Source organism: Danio rerio, chromosome 17 (assembly GCF_052040795.2).
Source record: "Danio rerio strain M-AB ecotype USA chromosome 17, GRCz13ab, whole genome shotgun sequence".
Lineage (NCBI taxonomy): Eukaryota > Metazoa > Chordata > Actinopteri > Cypriniformes > Danionidae > Danio > Danio rerio.
In genome coordinates, this window is record NC_141037.1 from 17,110,020 (window position 1) to 17,131,519 (window position 21,500).

General features: G+C 33.2%; 1 protein-coding gene across 2 annotated transcripts in view; it reads left to right on the forward strand.

Moving 5' to 3' along the window:
* The window catches only part of syne3 (spectrin repeat containing, nuclear envelope family member 3), a 64,710-nt gene that overhangs the window by 10,388 nt on the left and 32,822 nt on the right, over window positions 1–21,500 (forward strand). For both annotated transcript variants that reach the window (XR_015512386.1, NM_001083014.2), the window contains exons 3-8: window positions 1,487–1,659; window positions 1,783–2,092; window positions 3,468–3,623; window positions 8,955–9,299; window positions 13,683–13,819; window positions 16,566–16,740. Coding sequence is in view for 1 of the 2 variants with exons in the window: in NM_001083014.2 (NP_001076483.2) it covers window positions 1,487–1,659; window positions 1,783–2,092; window positions 3,468–3,623; window positions 8,955–9,299; window positions 13,683–13,819; window positions 16,566–16,740 (1,296 nt within the window). In the remaining variant the exon portion in view is untranslated. The remainder of the gene's footprint in view (window positions 1–1,486; window positions 1,660–1,782; window positions 2,093–3,467; window positions 3,624–8,954; window positions 9,300–13,682; window positions 13,820–16,565; window positions 16,741–21,500) is intronic.

Genomic DNA, 21,500 nt, shown 5'->3' on the forward strand with positions numbered 1-21,500 from the left:
TCACACTAATACACTAAGGCTAATTTAGCTTATTCAAGTCACATACTGTATGTTTTTGGATTGTGGGGGAATCCGGAGCACCCGGAGGAAACCCACACGAACATGGGGTGAACATGCAAACTCCTCTCCGAAATGCCAATTGACTCAGCCGAGGCTCGAACTAGTGACCTTCTTGCTACCCACTGCGCCACCTTGATGCCCTATCTTAGAGCAATTATTATTAATAGAACAATTATTACTTTCTTAATGCAATATTAGGCAATAGCTAAGAAATTAACACCACTTAAGACTGTTAAATACTTAAGTTGTTTACAGTTTTCATTACATTTACTTTACTTACTTTACTGTTAACTAGGGTTGTCCAAAGTATCAAGTTTGGTAGCATTGGGTACTAAAGCTTGAAAAAGCTCCATTTCCTTCTAACACCGGGGTGTTCTACCTTTGCTTTTGACGGGCCAAAAATTAAACTTGATTGAGGTTGGGCTAAAGCTAAATATAGTTGCCATGGGTAATTTCCCTTAATATTTTTTTTAATTTAATAATATTTAAAAATAACTAGAAAACATTGCTTTATATTATCTAATACAGTATTGTTTACATTTTATAATGAACTTATTACAGTAAAAACAAAAACAATCTCATTTAGTTTTTGCCTTGATTTGCTCACCGTTGTCTTCTGCATAGTCCTCTATCTGTCAAATCCGTATTTGAAAAGCTATTCATTTGCTGCATTTAATTGAAACATTTAATTTCAGTTTGCCTTTTTTTAGCTCAACAATATAACTAACAAAAAAGGTTACGTCAAATTAGGAGTGACGATCTCTGTGTTAAAAGCTTTCGTCCCAACACTATCCATCATTCTCTCTCAGATGGGATGGTGGGCCAAATCAAAGGTTACAATGGGCCAACTTTGGCCTGTGGGCCCTACTTTGGGCATCTCTGCTCAAACATCTGAGAGCTTTGATTGGCTATGATGGTCATCAGTTCACCGTTATTCACCGCTGTTCACCGAATGCAAACTCTGACACTGGAGTGTTTCACAGCTGCTGATATGTCTATGAGCTAATGGCCAATCAGCAGGGTTTAATTAAGCACTCAACCACACTCAAATAAGATAAATTTCCACTTGTGGCTAATAGAGAAAGTAAAGTAAAGCAAATGTTAGCGGGAAACAGAAGTTTTTAAAATTTCATTAGTGATTGGTACTGAACTCAATACTTTTAACAACCCTGCTGTTAGTAAAGCTTTACTGTAAAGAGTTACTCAAAAGGCCTGTAAATAGTCACAGAATCTTTAATATGGAAGGCTAGATTAAATGTTCAAAATGGTCAGGTTAAAAATAAATTAGACTTTTTAAAGGTTTAAAACGCTTTTCTAAGCATCTGTTGCTTTGATGAACAACCACTGCCAATACAACAATATCAATATTTTTACATACTTTCTTATATATTGAATTATTGAATATCGACATATGTCTGCCTTTTAGAAAATCCACAGCTTGGAGCCTGACGGCCAAGTGAAGATGGACCGAGTGCTTGTTGCTTCTGAAGCACTTCTTCGGAATGGAGATGAAGAATTAAAGAATCAGACTCATTGCAAACTCAAAGATTTGAAGGCTTTTTATGATGACACGTTAACTTACATCATTCACTGTCACAGGTACAGACTGAGGATAGTGAGGATAATGACACAAAGATATTTATCGTCAACGTAATGTCTAAGGGAAACCATTGTTTTATTTTCTCAGTTTATTAGTGTGATCTCTTTCATGCTCTCTGACAGTCGTATCGAGTGGGTTTGGCTGCACTGGAGTGAGTACTTAAAGGCTCATGAGGAGTTTGGCCTGTGGCTGGAGAAGATGCACCGCTCTCTGGAGCCTTTGCTGGAGATGCAGCTGGGTCTGCAAGAGAAGCTGTGGCAGGTGGATCATCTGCGGGTTCTCCACAGCGACATCCAGGGCCAGGCCCAGTTTCTGGAGAGGCTCCTGGATGAGGCCGCAGCTCTGTTCAACCGTACAGGAGACCCAAGTGTGGATGAGCAGACTCAGCAGGGTCTTCAAGAGGCCTACAACCACATTCGAGACCGAGCACAGGTAAACCTGCCTCTCTTTAAACCAACTAAAGTCAAAGATTTTACGGTGGAACTTCATTTGGTTGCATGTTATTTTACAGTATGAGTGCTTTATGTGTTCTTCCAGTGTATTTACCTAAGCAAGTATTAGGTTACAGTATATAAGGTAACTACAAGGTCTGCATTGAGCTAATAAAAGTATCTTCTCTATTGCAGCAGTTTTCATTTTTCATTTGGATATTTGGCAGAACTGTATCAGAACACTAATATTTTGTTATCCTCAACTCATTGAATGCAACAATGCTTTATTCACTAATGTTTTATGCAACATGCCAAATTTGCACAAAGCCAAATTCAACTTTGGTCAGAAAAATAGCTTTTTAAACCATAATTTGGAAATTTTAGTTGAATAGCAGTATTACTTTTAAATAATGTACAACTTGTAAAAGAAATAATTCATAATTTCATCTATATTATACTAGCCGGGCTTCCAGCTAACTCTATCAAACCTCTTCAGCTGCTTCAGAATGCAGCAGCACGAGTGGTCTTTAATGAACCTAAAAGAGCACATGTCACTTTGCTACTCACCCGTTTGCACTGGCTGCCAGTTGCTGCTCGCATCAAATTCAAAGATTTGATGTTTGCTTACAAAGCAACCTCTACCTTTGCTCCTTTTTTACTTGCTCTCACTTCTGCAGATTTATGTGCCCTCCAGAAACTTGCTTTCAGTGAATGAACGTCGCCTCGTGGTTCCCTTCCAGCCACAACCTAGTACTGGGAAACACTCATACACTCTCGCATTTACACACACTATACACTCATACACTATGGCCAATTTTGTTTACCCAATTCACCTACTGTATAGCGCATGTGTTTGGACTGTGGGGGAAACCGGAGCACCTAGAGGAAACCCATGCCAACACGGGGAGAACATGCAAACTCCACACAGAAATGCGAACTGACCCTGTCAGGACTTGTACCAGTGGTCTTCTTGCTGTGAGGCAACGGTGCTAACCAGTGAGCCACCATGCTGCCCTGAACAATACTTCTACAGCATTTAATAATCATAGTTCAACATTTACTAATGCATTATTAAGATCAAAATTCCTGCCTGTTAACCTTAGTTAATGCACCGTGAACATAACATGAACTGACAATGAACAACTGTATTTTCATTAACAAATGTTAATTAAAAAGAATACCAATACTGTAATTAAGTTTTATTTATTGTTTATTCATGTTTGTAAATGCATTATCTAACATGAACTAATACAACCTTATTGTAAAGTGTTACCTTAGAAAGTACTAATTGTAATTAGTGCTGTTGGGTCTGTTGCTTTAGTTTCCAAAAATCGAAACTTTTTGTTCTTTAATCGGAGTGCGTTTCTCATTTGCAGGAGAGGTTGACATTGGCGCAGAAAATAGCAGAGGAGCACCAGCAGTACCAAAGCTGCGTTCATAAATTCCAGAGCTGGCTGGTGTCTAAAACAGAAGAAGTGAGTCGTTTCAGTGATGTGGATGATTCGACACAGAACAGGCTGAAAGCGCTGCAGGTACTGACCTACTTATTTTGGGGGGAGGGGAGGTCAGACTGGTCAACTAGGGGAAAAAAAATCATTCCTGCTTTGGAAGTCAAACTGTGGAAAAGTCATTCCAGTTTAGCAGACTTCTAGCTCATTTGAGTTCTCATTTTTACTTCAGGCTACTGGATAAACGGGGTCATGGTAACAAGCTCACTAAGTCTGGTATTTTGGAAAATCTACTACTATGTAAACAAAAATGTAACCTGCAGATTAAGGCATTGGTGAATAGGCAAAAAAATCAGTAATAGGGTTTTACATTAACATTTGATTACCAGCCACTGTGGCTAGTAGCTTTCCAACATTACTAGCCACAATTTTGTGTTGAGTAAATATATTTTATATGCATAAAATTTGACTTTGGCATGCTAAAATTACTTGGTTAGATTTTGTGTTATGTCCACATGCCTCTTTGTTTATTTCACTTTTTGTGTGTTGTGTATGAGCTTGCTCAATGAGCATGATGAGCAAATGGGTTGTGGTTTCATAGTCTCGCATTGCAATTAGTAATTATTTTACATGACTTTTCAGGGCTCAACACTAAGTTTTTACCAAATCTTCCTCTATCCACACCAAAAATAAATAAACCCTTAGCCCAAAATTGTAAATCATGTGTCAAAACAAGCTAAATATAGCTGTTTAGACCATTTTAATGTGGTGATGTTATTGGTCCATGAATATTTCCTGCTTGTCATCAAGCTATTTCATATATTACCGTAACAAGAGACAACTCAATCATAACTTAATGTTAAAACAGGTATCATAACATCATTTATTAATATGTGGCTCTTTTTGGATTCTCGGAAGCTATAGTAATTAAAAATCTAAAACAGGATATATATTGGGATTCTTTTTTGTTTACATCTCTCAAAATGGCCTATACATATACTTTTTATTCAAACAAACTTTTCTTAAAAAAAAAAGTGACATTTAAAAAAGAATTATGTACAGTAGTCTGTCCAGGCTAAATTTCAGTTAACTATACACAAATGGAGAATTAATTTCATGTGTCTCACCCCGCGCATGATCACCTGTTATTTGGTATTCACCGGTTTCTTTTGCTCATGCGAACGGTTATTTTATTTTATTGTCATCTCTCCTGCTGGCCCCAGGTCATTGGACCATCCGTATTGTTGAATTCTGCTTTTAAAGGGCCATGAACCACCAACCCCCCCCAATTTTAGATTTCTCAACATGATATAATTCAGTGGTCCCCAACCATCGAGCCGCGGACCGGTACGCAGTGATAAAAAGGTTGGGGACCACTGATATAATTGATTGATAAGAAAGAGAGTCAATAAACTTGTTTCTATTTTCAATTAAATACAAACAAGTTGCCATCAACCCCAAGAAAATGTATACCAACCATAAAAAGAAGGCCAATGATTTTTTAAATTTAGTAAAAGTCATGTTAGAAATTTACCACATGTGGTGCACTGGACTTCTGGCTGTATTTCCTGATTTTTTTTTCTTATGACTAGATTTCTCAACACGATACTGTATAATTGACTGTTAATGAATAGAGTCATTAAACATGTTTCATTTTTTTTATATTTCAATTAAATACAAATAAAATGCAATCAACCCCAAGAAAATGTATATTAACCATCAAATTAGGGCCAAAGATTTTTCCAATTCAGTTAGAGTCATGTTGGAAATTTACCACATGTGGTGCACTGACTTCTGGCACTTTTTCCAGATTTTTTTAATGACTTTTAGATTTCTCAACATGATATAATTGATTGATAAGAAAGAGAGTCAATAAACGTTTTTATTTTCAATTAAATACAAACAAGTTTCCATCAATCAACCCCAAGAAAATGTATATCAACCATAAAATTAGGGCCAAAAATTTTTTAAATTCAGTTAAAGTTATGTTGGAAATTTACCACATGTGGTGCACTGGACTTCTGCCTGTATTTCCTGATTTTTTTTTCTTATGACTAGATTTCTCAACACAATATAATTGACTGTTAATGAATAGAGACATCATACATGTTTTTATTGTCAATTAAATAGAAATAAGTTGCAATCAACACCAAACATGTATACCAACCAAAAAATAAATAAGGACAAAGATTTTTGGAATTTGGTTAAAGTAAGCATGAATGTAATTAAAACCTACAAAACAGACTGATACAAAACATGTGGGATATTTTGTTTTCATTAAAGTGAAAAAAAAAAATCATTCATGAAAAGCCCAAAACCCCAAATCTCAAAACTGTCACGTGCATGAGAAACAGTGTTTTTGCCTGCAGCTTCTTGCCCTAAATAATGCATTTGTTGGATAGTAATCTAATGAGGGTGAATAAACATTTATTATGGTGAACTTTCTTTAAACTTGAATCAAGGTCTAGCAAGGAGTACAGATAAACAAATAAAACACCATTATTTCTAAACACCTGAAGAATATGTTCATATTAAATTCCACTATAATATTCTCCAGTTTCTATTTAATGGTCTCTTGATCAGATTTAATGAGCTGACAACTTAGTCTTTTTAGAGCAGTTCACATCCTTGGACTTATTCTTTGTATCCATGGCAACCCTTAACGTGCAAAAATGGATCAATAGCTTTATTGTTGTTGACAGGAAGATACTTCTTCGTTGCATTTATTCATCTTGTAAAATATTGAAAAACTATATTTTGACTGTTTCTATCCTGTGCAGTTTCTCCCCTCGTCGCAGTCATCTTTGGCTCACTAGTTTGGGGAGTAAGCAGTGACTTTCTGTTAAGCTGCTTTAAAACTATATGCATTTTGAAAATTGCTTTGCAAATAAACTTGACCTGACTTTTACTCTTGATGGTGCTGATATTGTGCATTTTTTAATGATGTAGATTAGAGTTTGACTAAGATACAGTAATTGATGATTAATAATGTAAAATGTGGGACAGGAATGGGAAGAAAATTATATATTATTATTGTATAATCCTTTAATTAATGGCACTGCAAATGAAAATTAGCTGTTGGCTATTTTTGTATGTAGAATCAAATGGAAAGGATAATGTTAATATTTTACAAAGTCACTTAAAAATAAAAATGTTATTTAAAATTCTTTCTAAATTATTAATTATTAAAATTAATGTTTTTAATAATTGAATATGATTAAATGTTCTATTTAGGTAATGTTAATAGAATATTAACTTATTTTTTTAATATATTTTCAGTTTTCATTTAGATGTTTTATGTGCTTTTTTCATTTTATATTTGAATTAATATTAACTTTTTGAGAAACATATAATCATATTATGTACAGCACTATAGTATAGTATTGTTAATATATTATAGAGGTTATTTCTATTTTAAATTAGCTTAAATTTTTATATTTTATCTATTTTATTTTATTACTCCTTTGTGTAAACGTTTGTTTTGATCACTGCATCTCATTCCACTTATCTTGCCACATTTAGAAACCCTTTTTACAAACACACTATGAAAAACATGACAGGACTTTGATAATGATGATTAATAATAGTGTAAAATGTAGGACAGAAATGTAAAATGATTTTTATGTGATAATTGTAATACCCTTAAATTAATGAATGGCACTGCAGATGAAAAAAAATTAGCCATTACTAGGCCCACATGGAATCTGCATGTGCAGAAATCCGCAGACTTCCACAGAATTTTAGCACATCATTGAGTCTATGTATTTACTTGTGTAAATGTGTGTAAATTTATATTTATTCAGTTTTTAAATTAATTTCAGTAATATTATTGACTAATAGGAATGTGTTTTATTTACATTACAGTTTGTAAAGTAATATTTTCTGTCTTTTAGTTCATATATTGATTCATATTAGTTCATATATAAACTTGCTTTGTTTTCCAAATAAGTGGATCTAGATGGATTTGCATTGTAAACCTTAAATAAAAGTTAAAAAGCTATTATGCTTTATTTAATATATTAGGTTTTAGTTACGATACTCCCAAAACAATTTTGCATAAGTCTGCAGATTTTTTACAAAATTCCCTACAGAAATTGCAAAAAAATCCACAGATTGTCTGGCCCTAGCCATTGGCTATTTTATGTATGTTGAATCAAATGGAAACCGTAATGTTAATTTTATACATGGTCACTTAAAATTAAGATGTTATTTAGATTTCTTTTCTAAATGATTAATTATTCGAATAAATGAGTTGAATGTTCTATTTTAGTATTGTTAATATAATATAGACTTTTATTTTTTTAATATTCAATTTTCATTTAGATATGTTTCAAGTAATTTTATGTGCTTTTGTCATTTTATAATTTAACTATAAATATTAACCTTTTGAGAAACATATATTTATGTATTATATACAGCAATATTATATATTATTTATATAATATTATAGTTTATTTCTATTTTAAATTAGCTTTGATTTTTATATTTTCACTTTTTATTTAGTATAGTTTTATAGCATTTTTGTTACACAATTTTATTATAATTTTTTTTAGATATTCCCAAATATTTTATGTATATTTTATTTCAGGATTAGTTTGAGTAAGTTTAGAGTTGTGTTATTTTCCAAACTAACATTTTTCATTTCAAGTTGTTCACTGTTGTTGTTGTTTTTTTATTTTTTATTTTAAATAATATTTTATTTTATATTTTATTTTTTTATATATATTTTAATTTCATTTAATATTTTGTTTTTTATATATATTTTAATTAAATTAAATTTTACTTATTTTTATTTTATTTTATATCTTATTTTATATTTTATTTTTATATATATTTAAATTTTGTTTAATTTATATTTTATTGTATATATTTTTATATAAATTAATTTGATTTAATTTAATTTTACTTTTTATTTTCTTTTATGTTTGTTTCTATATATATTAAGTTTATTTAATTAAATGTAATAAATTTTTTTATTTTATATTTTATTTTTATATATGTTTTATTTCAATTTAATGTTACTTAAATTTTATTTTATGTCTTATTTTAGGTTTTTATTTTATATTTAATTTTGCAATGCAATTATATATATATATATATATATATATATATATATATATATATATATATATATATATATATATATATATATATATTCTATATATATAATTCTATATATATAATTTTCATGTAATTTCATTTAATTTTGATTTATTTTACTGAATTTTATTATATTTTTATTAATATTTTATTTTTTATAGATATATTGTTTTATATTACTATTCTTTTTTTTCTACTCTGTGTAAGCATCCATGTTTATGACCACTGCCTCACATTCCACTTCCACTATTTACAAACACATTATGAAGAACAAGTGAGAAATCAGTCCTAAATAATGACTTTTCTCCCCTTCAGGATCTGGGTGCTAGTATAGCCAAAGAAGAGCTGACTCTCCAGCACATTGAAAAGCTGTCGGAGGCGGTGAAGGCCAACACGTCTCCAGCAGGAGCGGAGAAGATCACACAGGAGATAGAAGAGTTGAGACTGGCCTGGCAGAGGCTCCGACAGACACTGCTGGAGCTTAAAGAGGAGCTCCAGATCTCGCTGGACTCTGAGAATGAGTATTCAGAACGCTGTAAAGAGCTGTGGGCAGATCTGGCGAAGCTTCGAACCCTAGTCCAGAAGCTCAGCGGTGATCTGGAGAGCAGAGATGGAGAACGCACGGAGGAACACATGGTTGCTCAATGGAAGATGCATACGGTTAGCACTCTTTCTTGAGCTTTTTATTAATACTAGAAGATCCTTCACGCTTTTCTAATGCTGAAACCTTTTATCCATGAGTCTTGTTTTATTCGGTTGTGTCGGTTTCAATTCTAGAGAAAGCTTTTTTAAGTTCAGTTAACTCTTTTGAGTAGATTCTAACAGGGTTGACCCAGTGTACAGTTATGTGGTGCATCCAAAATCTTCTCTTCCATATGCAGGGAGTCCACAGGGTCTTAAAAAGTATTAAAAGTTAATATTTAATTTTTTGAGAAATATAAAAAACAATTCTTAAATGCTACATTACACATGATTCAATTTTGTATCATTATTAATTATACAATGTATGCTAACTTAAAAGCATACAAACTTATTCTAAAGTTTGCCTGAATAGGGTATATGCCGAAGCATGCTAATGGGACTTTTAATTTGCCAGTAACCTGGGTTAAGCGCTTCCGGCGAACTGTATGCAATGGAAAAACCGGCGCGTTTAAGGTCTGTTTACTTTCAAAATCAGCGATTTCCATTAGCTAAGTGATATCCGATATAAAGTGGGTCTCAGATTGTACTAGAAGCACTACATTAAATTACATTTCCACCGCCATGTCTTTGTAATATGAGCATTTATTTTTCCCTATTATATTTAATGGAGCTTCTGCTTTAGCCTGCTGATTCTGACGGGCACGTGCGAGTAAACGACTTTTTGTCTCGTTTTACGCTTGAGCAACTAAATTAATGCCAAAGTTTATTTAACTGAATGTTTTTAATGACATTACAGCATTGATGCTGTAAAAGGAATCGTATAAAATGGAAAAAAATCACAATAACAGGTCACCGGAAGTTTATCAGTATGGGAAACACACTAGCTCGGCATAAACCCCATTTAATTCGTGAATATTGGGATGCTTTGTAGTTTATAAAATCGATTAAATCTTGCTAGATCATGCTGCTTTGTTTACTGAAGTAACCAATGCAACAACTGCATCCAATTTTCTCACCGTGATAAGTTATGAGTAGTAGTGAAGTGACTAAACTGACATGAGTAGGTCATGTGTTAATGACAACCTGGCGGATGTGCCTTCGAATTCCATTCATACTACTCACATTCATACTATTTAGGACATACTATTTAAAAGGTTGCAAAGTACATTGAAATTCATAGGTTGGACCAATATGCAATTTCAGATGCAGCTTTAGAGTCTTAAGCAAAAAAGATAATTAATATCAAATTATTTATATAACTATTTTTTCCAGCTTAAAAATGACAATTGAAGCATGGCGGCAAACACAAACAAACAAATAACTACTCTCTCTTTCACCACTCCCAAGTACTTCTACTGTCTGATTGTAGGACACATAGTTGGAGTCTCGACATAGTTTTGTGACAGCGTATGATGACTGTGATGATTTAGGCAGTGCCTTAGGTAAATTCCTGTGTGGGGAGAGACAGTTATTTGAAACGTTGTGTTTTAAAAGAGTTCTGTGCTCTGAAATACCTCCAAAATCATGAACATACATGGGCAGATTCACTATGCAGTCCATTTGTATATAATTTTGTACAAAAAAAAAAATACGTGCTTTATTTACAAAGTGCTTAAATAGGCTTTTACTGTGTGCAGGCTCCTTGTTTTTATTTAAATTCAACTTATAAGATTTTCGATGATTTAATGATTCTGATTTACACTTTTAAGTGGCATTTGGACCCCAGCAGAAGTTGTATGTTCAATTAATTAAATAATATATACGAGGGATGCAACAATACAGTTACCCCAACGGTTTAATACATACCTCGTTTTTTTTAACACGGTTTTCGGTTCGGTTCTCATGACTTGACACATGTTTTTTTTTTTTATAGGCAATAGGAATAGTAAGAGGTTAAGAAGAAAAAACATAAAAATGATTTATTGCAATACTCATTTTGTTTTAATTAAAAGCCAAGAAAAGTACATTAGTTCCTAGTGTATTTGTATTTAAAAAAATGGACACTGAAATCTCACAGATGCTGGTAGCCCATGTACAAACTGGGGAACACAGAAAATCCTACACTTTGAAAATAAACATACATGTGAAGCTAATAAAGATAAATTGGCCATTTCAAATAAACATATTTGTAATTAAGTAAACATAAATAAACTATCTTAATTATGTCAGTGCTGAAAAAATGCGAGACTGTAGTCTGTTACGCGGATTGAGTGCTTCTATAAGATGACAAAAGCCCACATCTCTAATCACCGAAAACAGCTGCAAATCTTTAGCAATAAACAACTGCCTTTGTTATTTTTATGTGTCTCGTAACCAGTTGGGTAGATACAGTGAGGGATTGTTGCTATTTGGAGGACTTTATTACCTTCTCTGCTATTCTGTCTTCAGACAGTGATAATGCTGGGTGATGGCGCTGCAGATGTGCAGTCATGGTTATACGTGTAAACCAATGCTTGCACACAGTTATTTTTTGTTCACCGTTTTTTCTTTTATTGGCATTATACTTACCATCAAAACCGAAATGTCCTCACACCGTAGATTTAAAAGACGCCAGCGCTTTCTCGTACTGTTGCCTCACTTCACCGGCGCTTCTTTGTACTGTTGCCTCACTTCACCGCCGCTCGCAATGTTAAAGTGTGGAATGATGGTCAAGCGCCCTCTAACTTTAGAGCATAGTGATTGGATATTTACTCGTGGGGAGGAGTTTTCTCGTCTCAGCTCATGGATTTAGAGGCACACACAGTCAATTCAGGGAGATGTAAAGCGCACATAAATTATTTAAACACAAAACCGAGAAAACCACAATTCACAAGCGCGTATTGAACCGTGGAGGTCGTACCGAACGGTTCAATATTATATTGAGAACCGTGGTGTCCCTAATATATACACTCAAAAATATTTTGTTGCCAGTTTAAACTAGTTATTTAAAAGAGTTTTTTGAGGGAACAACTTAATTGTTTTATGTTCATTCCACCTAAATTTGTAAAAACAAACAAATCAACTTAAGTTTACCATGAAGGAATTATTTCGTAATCCAGCATTTTTTACAATGTATGTTTAAACTGATGGATTTACATTAAATTTTTTTTAATCAGAGCTTGGAGTTATCATTCAGCTATGTTCACTTTATGGTGGCCATGTAAGGGATGAAGTACATCTAGGCAGTTGTTATCGCAGAATAAAGTCTGGCAGGTTTATCGGTCAATTGGAGGGCTGTTGGACTGAAGACTGAAGGATTTTGTTGTCCGATAGCAATCATCTGTATGTACTTTATCCTGCTTAATACACGAATACTCACAAAGTATTCAGTCTTTGTTGACCCTCTGCCTGCTTAGAATCATTTTCTACCCATTATGCAGATGTTATGCAGAAGATGCGGGCACAGACTATGTGAAAAAAGCATGTGCAGAAAGCACTAGTCACTGCGTTCAGCATGAGTAACAGTCGTGAGAATTGGCTGTACCGGTCCTAAGTAAGAATAAGGAAATCACAGATATGCTATTCTGAAACATTGTCGGGGTTAGCAATGTTACATGATTAAAACCCCCCTATCCCATTAAAATTACACATCACACAGTTACCGACCACTAGCTGGGTTTTTTTTTTGGAAATTTATTCCCGTGCGGCAAGAAATCTGGTAGGGTCACACGGCCGACGTCAAATTTAAAGAACCCATATGAACCTTTGTTATTAGTTTTAGCAATTGTTATTATGTTGAACAACTGGGAATGTCCTGACTGGCCAATCAGAATCAAGCATTCCTGAGAGCAGTGTAATTAATATAGCATATGTAATGGCATTTAAAATTGGAGAACAATTTAAAAACACTTAATTTGTATTCAGAATGAATGAAATCACCTTGTGTCAAATTATACCAATAACTGTAATGTATTTAAAAGTGATCTTTCATTTTTATAAATGTAATTCTTTCAAATATTTCATTTAAGTTTATGCTAATCTTCAGAATTTATGTAACTTATGAAAAATAGTATCTTAAATGTTAAAGTTAACATAAACAAGGACTAAGCAGTGGCCTTCGAAACTGAGGAAACTGCAGGTTGTTCCCTAACTTTGCTTTCCACTGTCTATAGCTACCCATATGCCACCTCCTTCGCAATTAAACATTTCTTGAAAAACACCCTATCTATTTTAGATGCCATTCGAAACCCTATGTTTTCACGTCAGTCCACCAGGAGTAACTAATTGGACCAAGTTTGCTGTTAGCAGTGGGGGGGAGGAAAACCAATAAGGATGAAAACCTGTTTCAGATCAGTCAGAGCTGTCTGGACCCCATGCAGTGAAGTTCAGCATTAAAACCCGGCTTGAATGAGCTCCCCTCGAGCTCACGCTATGTGTGCATGTACTAATTTCATTGATTATATCTCAACATCTACATTCCAGGGTGTGCGCAACAAGCTCATCGCGCAGGAGCCCAGTGTGGAAGAGCTGAAATCCCGGTTGAAAGAGCTTTTCCGATTCCCACAAGACTCCAAAAGTCTTTCTGATGAGGTGCTGGCAGTGGTGAAGGAGTACCAGAGGTGAGCGGCAAACACAACCGCACACACACTGGCCCGAGGCTAATGAGGAATGAGGCCAGGAGAAATACTTTGATGGATATTTTATTAATCATTAGCTATTGATATTGTCGTTAGCAAACATTCCATCATGCAGACTACAGAGTTGTCTAAAGTAGCAATGTGCAATAAGTATTGACACTTAAATATTTTGAAATTATGCAATATTGAGCTGTTTGTGTGTCCTTTTCTCTCAGTGCACAAATGCTGAGTTTTCTTTTGCATGTTTTTGTGATTTACTGCATAAATATACAGTACGTCAAATGATAACAAATTAAAATCCCAGTCTTTAAAACAAGGACAATTCCTAAAGTGAAAGCAAACAGCTGAAGATGAAAATTCCTAAAGTAATAGCTGTAATTAACATTAAAGTATGGTTCACCCAAAACTTCTGGCATCATTTATTCACCCAAGATATACTGAAGAATGTTGGGAAAAAACAGCCATTGATTTTTTTTGTTGCTTCTGACAAAAGACAATTGTTGTTTTTGTTCCAGTATTTTTAAAAATATATTGTTTTGAGAAGAAAGATATTCAGAAATGTTTAGAACCACTTGATTGTGAGCAAATGAGGAGGATGTTTTTATGTTTGGATGAACTCTTACTTAAATAAAAAAACAAACAAATATTGGTTGTATTTTTTATTACTGAACATTTACTTTTCTTCTATAATTTCTTAACATTATATATGTTAGGTTAGTAGCCTTAAAATTATGCAGACAAATCTGACTATAAAACATTTTAAACATTTATTCAGAAAAATATTCTCAAGAGAAATGTTAAAAAATGTTGCTCCTGGAAGAACTGTAGAATATTTGTCATTTGACAAAATTGAACACTCTTTGTTTGATCTTTTATCTGTATTGTTGTTATTTGTATGTTGTTTTGTATAGTGCTTGTTTATTAAGAAACTGTTGTGTGTTGTGAATTTATTTGAAATATTTATTATAAATATAAAAATACATATATGTATTTAAAAAAAAAAAATATATATATATATATATATATATATATATATATATATATATATATATATATATACACACACACATTTATTCATATTTATTATAAATAAATAAAATGATTATTGTTATTAATATTAATATTATACAATTATTATTCTATACAAATAACCAAAATTAGTCTTAAATCTACCTGGAAAACAATGTAAAGACATAACTGGAGTGATATGCTAAGATCACCTAAGAAGTCTTTTGCATGAATATTAATTAGGCTATGATAATTCGATAGAATACAGAAAAAAAGTTTTATAGAATCTGATATCTTTGACTCGACTCAAGGCAGAGAATTTTTGTTATTAATTATTCCCCCCTGATTCTTTATACCTCCTTTCTGCTTGATAGCCATGCTTAGTCAAGATAAGATTATCATCATATTATACAAACTTTAGTTTTGTCGACTTGCATAAGTTTTGTTGACTTGCACACCTCTGCTTAAAAGGCTGTTACTCCGGTTTCATAACGCATGAGCGGCACCTATTTAATGGGCGTGCACGCAAAAACCGGGAGTAGGAGCAGTGTGTTGTGAGGTGCGCTGGAATGTTTTTTGCATGCGTGCATCAGTTTGCTTTCATCAGTGTGGTTTCGGAGTAACAAACTTCCGCATATAAAAGACGCCAAATGTGAATGGTCCCTAACATCTTTATTCTGGGATTGCCACACAAAATTAATACACTTCATGAACTAAATCATATCTTAAAGTTTTACTGGGGCAATGTTGATTTTTACTTCGGCATGTTTTTTTTTCCACCGTCTCCCTGTGCCGCCCCCTGCAAGACCTGGACGATCACCCATATTGCCCATGCCTAAATCCGCCACTGACCAGATTTATAATGATTTAATCAGCTGTAGTTTGTATATTTACGCTGAATTTTTCTTTCGCTAAGGGCTTATTATGCGGTCTCTGTCGCCATCTTGTGAATAGACAACGTCAACCATCTTTGCTGTGCTACAAAACAACTACATTCTCATCTTAAAAAGCCTCAAAAGTACATTATGTTGTCCAAAAGCTGCAATATTTGTCAAAATGTAGTCCTCTGCTTGCCACTCGTCTGGGAGGATTAATTAGTGTAACTTTTCCATGTAATTGGAGTAACTTAAATTAAAGGCCTAGTTCACCCAAAATGAAAATTTCTCACTATTTACTCACCCTCTCAAGTGTGAGCCCAAAAGAAGATACTTTCGAGAATGTTGGAAACCTGTACCCATTGTTTCCAAAAATATTTCAAAATAACTTATTTTGTGTTCAACAGAAGAAAGAAACTTAAACAGTTTTGTGACAAGAAGCGTGAGGGTATGATGACCTAATTTTCAGTTTTGGGTCAACTAGCTCTTTAATGCTTTGTCAATATTTCCTAATGGTTTTAAAAATGGTATGGCGAATCAATATGTTTTTGTTATCATATCAAATATACAAATTCCAGTATTTCTTGTAAACACTAATAATAACAACAACACTCTGCTTTCCATCTTCATTGTGTTTCTGTCAGCGTGATGTCACTCATGCCAGTCTAGTCAGCCGTAAACAATGTGTATCCAGCCCTCAAAGAGTGCTAATGTAAGCACTTCAAACAATTAGTGCATTACACACAGGGTTTAGCGCATTTATTTATTCATTTGTTGTCTGGCAGCCATCTGTTGAAGCGCTGTGAGCTGCTACTGTAGACTTGTTTTGTGTTTTCCTGTGGCAGTGTGAAAGGCAGATCCTTCCGGCTGTCCTCTGAGAGCGAGACGGCGCTCCGGCAGATACTGCAGGATCCACTGCATGGCTTCAGCCAGTGGAGTCAGTTGGTCTCTCAGGTGCTCGAGGCCTCCTCCGACGTCACTGAATTCTCCCATATCGCCCTGCTCGTTCAGAATATAGAGGTAAATGATTTACAATGAAGAGGTTTTGTTTTTTTTGCATGGTGATGGTGGAAGAATTTGTTCTTCCAGATACTCCAACATTTAAAAGTTTGGAATCGGTAAGATGTTTTTCTTAAGAAATTAATACTTTTATTTAGCAAGGATGCATTCAAAGTCGAAAAATCTTATCTTTTTCCATTATTGTTTTTATTTTGCAGATTTGGAATGTATTGTATTTATTCTAGTGCTGGGCAAAGCTTAATCACATGCAATATAAAAGTTTGTTTTGACATAATAATGACACAATGTATTTCGTACATGTGATTCACACACATTCATAGAAACAAAACTATACAAAACAATTTTGTTTAATAGATATTTAAATGTATTTATAATTAGTATAATGAATATGTATATATTTTATATCTAAATATAAATAAAGGTTTTCTCAAATATATGCATGCATGTGTGTATTTATTTATGCACAATAAATATACACAGTACGCACACTTATATTATGTCAAAGCAAACTAGTGTTTTGGATTTACCCAGCACTAATTTATTCATAAACAAACTGGCTGATTAATCATAGCTTTCAGTGCAAAACAGTGCATAACTATCCTTTTCAGCCAATTTTATTGAGGCTTTCAAAGTTTTTGTTTGATGTTCTTGCAATTTTGACCAAACCATTTCTGTTATCCAGTAAATTTACAATGTTGTGTGATACTCTTGTTTAAATTGCTTCTTTCACCCTGGAATCTTTTTAATTATTATTAATATTTTTTGTGTTTTGCATATTAAAAGGGAATTGTCTAGCAAGGAAAAAATAGCACTCGCTCCAAATAATTATCAAGGTTTATATTCAAAGCAATTGAATGCGTGAAACATCCTGAAAGTCTAATCAGAAATTATTTTGGTACAAGTCAATATTTTTTTCCTCACAGTTCTACATTTTAGTGTTTTTTGTTTTCTAATAAATTAATAGTTCTTATCAGCAAGTGAGCATTGGTTTAATAAGAAAACAGTCACTTTCTTGAGCATCAGATCAAAATATTAAAGTAATTGTGGCACCTGGTGAGAATTCAGCTTTGCCTTCACAGAGATCAATTAAAGTTTAAAATATAGGAGCTATAAGTAGCTGTTTTTAAAATTCCTAATATTATTTCACAAAATATAGTTTTTTTTTTACTGTGTTTATGATGAAAATGGAGGCTTTTACAAAGGGTTAACAATTCTTACTGACCTCAATCTGTTGAATGTTGGTGTGTGTTATAATTTTCATAATAATAATTAAAAAAATATAATGTACCAAAATAATTTGTGACCAGACCTTCAGGTTGCATCATTACCTAAAGATTTGGATGTAAAATAATTCATAATTAAATAATTCAGAGTGAATATTAACCCCAGGACTCAACAAGTTGTTTTTTTCTGCTAGTCTGGCCTCTTCCAAAATAAATAAATTTTTAACCACAAATTCATTATTTTGCAATAACAGCTCTAAACTGTATAGTTATGCAACTCATTGTAACTCGATTTAATCATAATCAAACCTGCTGAAAAAATGATAGCTAACAGTGCAAAACAATGTAGAACTTATTTATCCTTTTCAGCCCATTTTATTAAGGATTTCAGAGTTTTTGTTAGTCATTCTTCAAATTTAGACTAAACCATGTCTGTTATCCAATGAAATCACAATGTTGTGCAAGACAAGCCTGGTGAGAATTCAGCTTTGCCATCACGGAGATCAATTAAAGTTTATTATATATATATATATATATATATATATATATATATATATATATATATATATATATATATATATATATATATATATATATATATATATAGAGCTGTTTTTAAAATGTCTAATAATGTTTCTCAAAATGTAGTTTCTTAACTGTATTTATAATGAAATAAGAGGAAAATGGAGGCTTTTACAAAGGGTTGACATATCTTACTGACCTCAATCTGTTGAATGTTGGTGTATTTTTAAAATTTTCATAATAATAATAAAATGGTAATGTACCAAAATAATTAGTGACCAGACTTTCAGGTTGCACCATAACTTAAAGATTTGGATGTAAATTAAATAATTCAGTGCAAATATTAACCCCAGGACTCAACAAGTTTTTTACTTTTTTTTTTCTTTTAGTCTGGGCTTTTACAAAACATGTAAAATACATTAAATTGTGAATTATATGAATATGAATACATATTTAACAACAGATTCATTATTTTGCACTAATATCTGCTCTAAACTCTATGCAACTGGAAGTAACTCTATTTAATCATAAACAAACCTGCTGAAAAAATGATAGCTATAATTTAGACCAAACCATGTCTGTTATTTAGTGAATTCACAAATTTGAGTGATACTCTTATTTAAATCGTTTTCATATCAGGTTTTTGTGCAGCCCTTGAACACCTTGATCTTTTTAATTAATAATATTATGTGTACATATTTAACAGCGAATTGACTAGAAAGGAAAAAAATAGCACTGGCTCCAGATAATTCTCAAATTTTACGTTCAAAGCAATTCAATGTGTTAAACATCCTGAAAGTCTAATCAGAAATTAGTCGTTTTGGAACAAATCTTTTTTTTTTTTTTTTTTTTTTGAACAGTTCGACATTTCTGTGTTTTTTTTTCTTAATTAATAAATACTTAATCAGCAAATGTGCATTAATTTAATAAATAAACAGTCACTTAACTTTTTTGAGCATCAGGTCAAAATATTAAAGTAATTGTGGAACTGAAGGCTGGTTAGAATTCAGCTTCGCCATCAAGGAAATAAAAAAAAACAGCTCTTTTTTTTTTTTTTTAAACTTGTAATATTTCACAAAATGTAGTTTATTCACTACATGTATTTATGATGAAATAACAGGAAAATGGAGGTTTTTACAAAGGGTTGACAAATTTTACTGACCTCAAACTGTTGAATGTTGGTGTATGTTGTAAATCAGGGGTCTCAAACTCAATTTACCTGGGGGCCGCAGGAGGCAAAGTCTGGGTGAGGCTGGGATTTCACAAGGGATTTCACAAGGGATTTCATAAGGGATTTCACACAAAAAAAAGTCCTCAAATGTCATTATTAACAGTTTTAATTATTTCTTCTGAACATGAAGTTTCCTGAACATTAATAGAACATTGAGTGAAGATTATGAACAGTTCTTCTGAACATGGCATCTTTTGCCTACTTCTTGCTGCCAGAGACTTGACAGCGCTTCTTCTCACAAATCTGAACCACATCTGGCTTTAGAGCGGAAGCAGTTGAGACCCTCAGTCTGGCTTGAAGATGATCATTATTAAGTCTAGACCTGTACTTTGACTTACTGAAGTTCAAGGTGGAGAATAACTTCTCACACAAATATGTGCTCCCAAAAAGGCACATGGTCCGCTTGAACCCCACTCCAGTCACATCAGTCTGTACCAGTCTGTATCTACCTATAATATATATAAGATGCAGGCTGTAGCTAGGTAGGTGGCAGGCTGCAGATAGGTAGCTAAGTGGCAGGCAGGGGCGGGAACAGCTTACCTTGGTTCTGGCCGGCGCGAGTTCCCTCCTAACACTTCCTGCCCGTCACAGCGTCTAACAAAGGGGCGGGGTGCGTGGTGACGTCACCGGCATCCCTGCCCACCGTGTAAACAAAGGCCAGTGACCGCTGTGTACGGATCTAGAATCAGCGGTCGGCGCGGGCCACAAAATATTGCACTGAGGGCCGCAAATGGCCCGCGGGCCGCGAGTTTGAGACCCCTGTTGTAAATTAATCAGTTTAAAAGTAATAATAATTGGGTATGTTCCGATCGATCAGCCAGGGATCGGTATCAACCCATATTCACATTTTATGACTCGATCGGTATTCGCTAATCTGGCCGATCTCTTTAACCTTTCGCAAGTGTTTGTTTACTTTTACAAGCAGAGGATATATAACAACTAAAATCATTTTACATATAAGAACTGAAATTTCTTTGTTTTACCAATATTCCAGGTTCATTAAAACCTGTCTGGAAGAATTAGGGAAATAACAAATATACATTTTTATTTTAATATTTAATAATATAACTTATAATCATACACTTTTATTATAAACGTTAAAATAAAAGCAGTTTATAGGCCTATTTCCTTTTATGAAAGAAGTAATGGATTTAAAGGTGTGCATTTTAACTTCTTATGCATCAAATATGCGCTCCAAACTTCAATGAGACTTAAGACATTTCCAAATTGCTTTGTTAGTGATTTTTCTTACCAATTTTTACCAAATTTTATCTATTATTTTCTATAAGCTGCTTCTGCTCATCACATTTCCGCACTAAATGGTTATATAAGACATGTTTAAGGAATTATATGCAACATCTTTCATTTATACTCGTTGAGGTAAAGGAGGATCTCAGCTTAGGGTTCATACTTAGAGTGAAAATGTGCTTTATGCATTAAGCTTAAAGAATTAAAATTTGTACTTGGTATCGGCTGATCACCATGAAAAGGAGTTGGTACTCAGGATAGACTGCAAAAAAAATTAGATCGGAGCATCCCTAATAATAAAAAAATTTTAATGTACCAAAATAATTAGTGACCAGACTTTCAGGTTGCATCATTAATTAAAGACTTGGATGTGAATTAAATTATTCAGAGCGAATTTTACTAACCCAGGACTGTTTTTTCTGTCTGGCCTTTGCCAAAACCTGTGAAATGCATTAAATAATTCATTAAATATAAATATTTAACAACAAATTTATTAAGTTTTTTGCAACAACAGCCCTAAACTCTATAGTTATGTA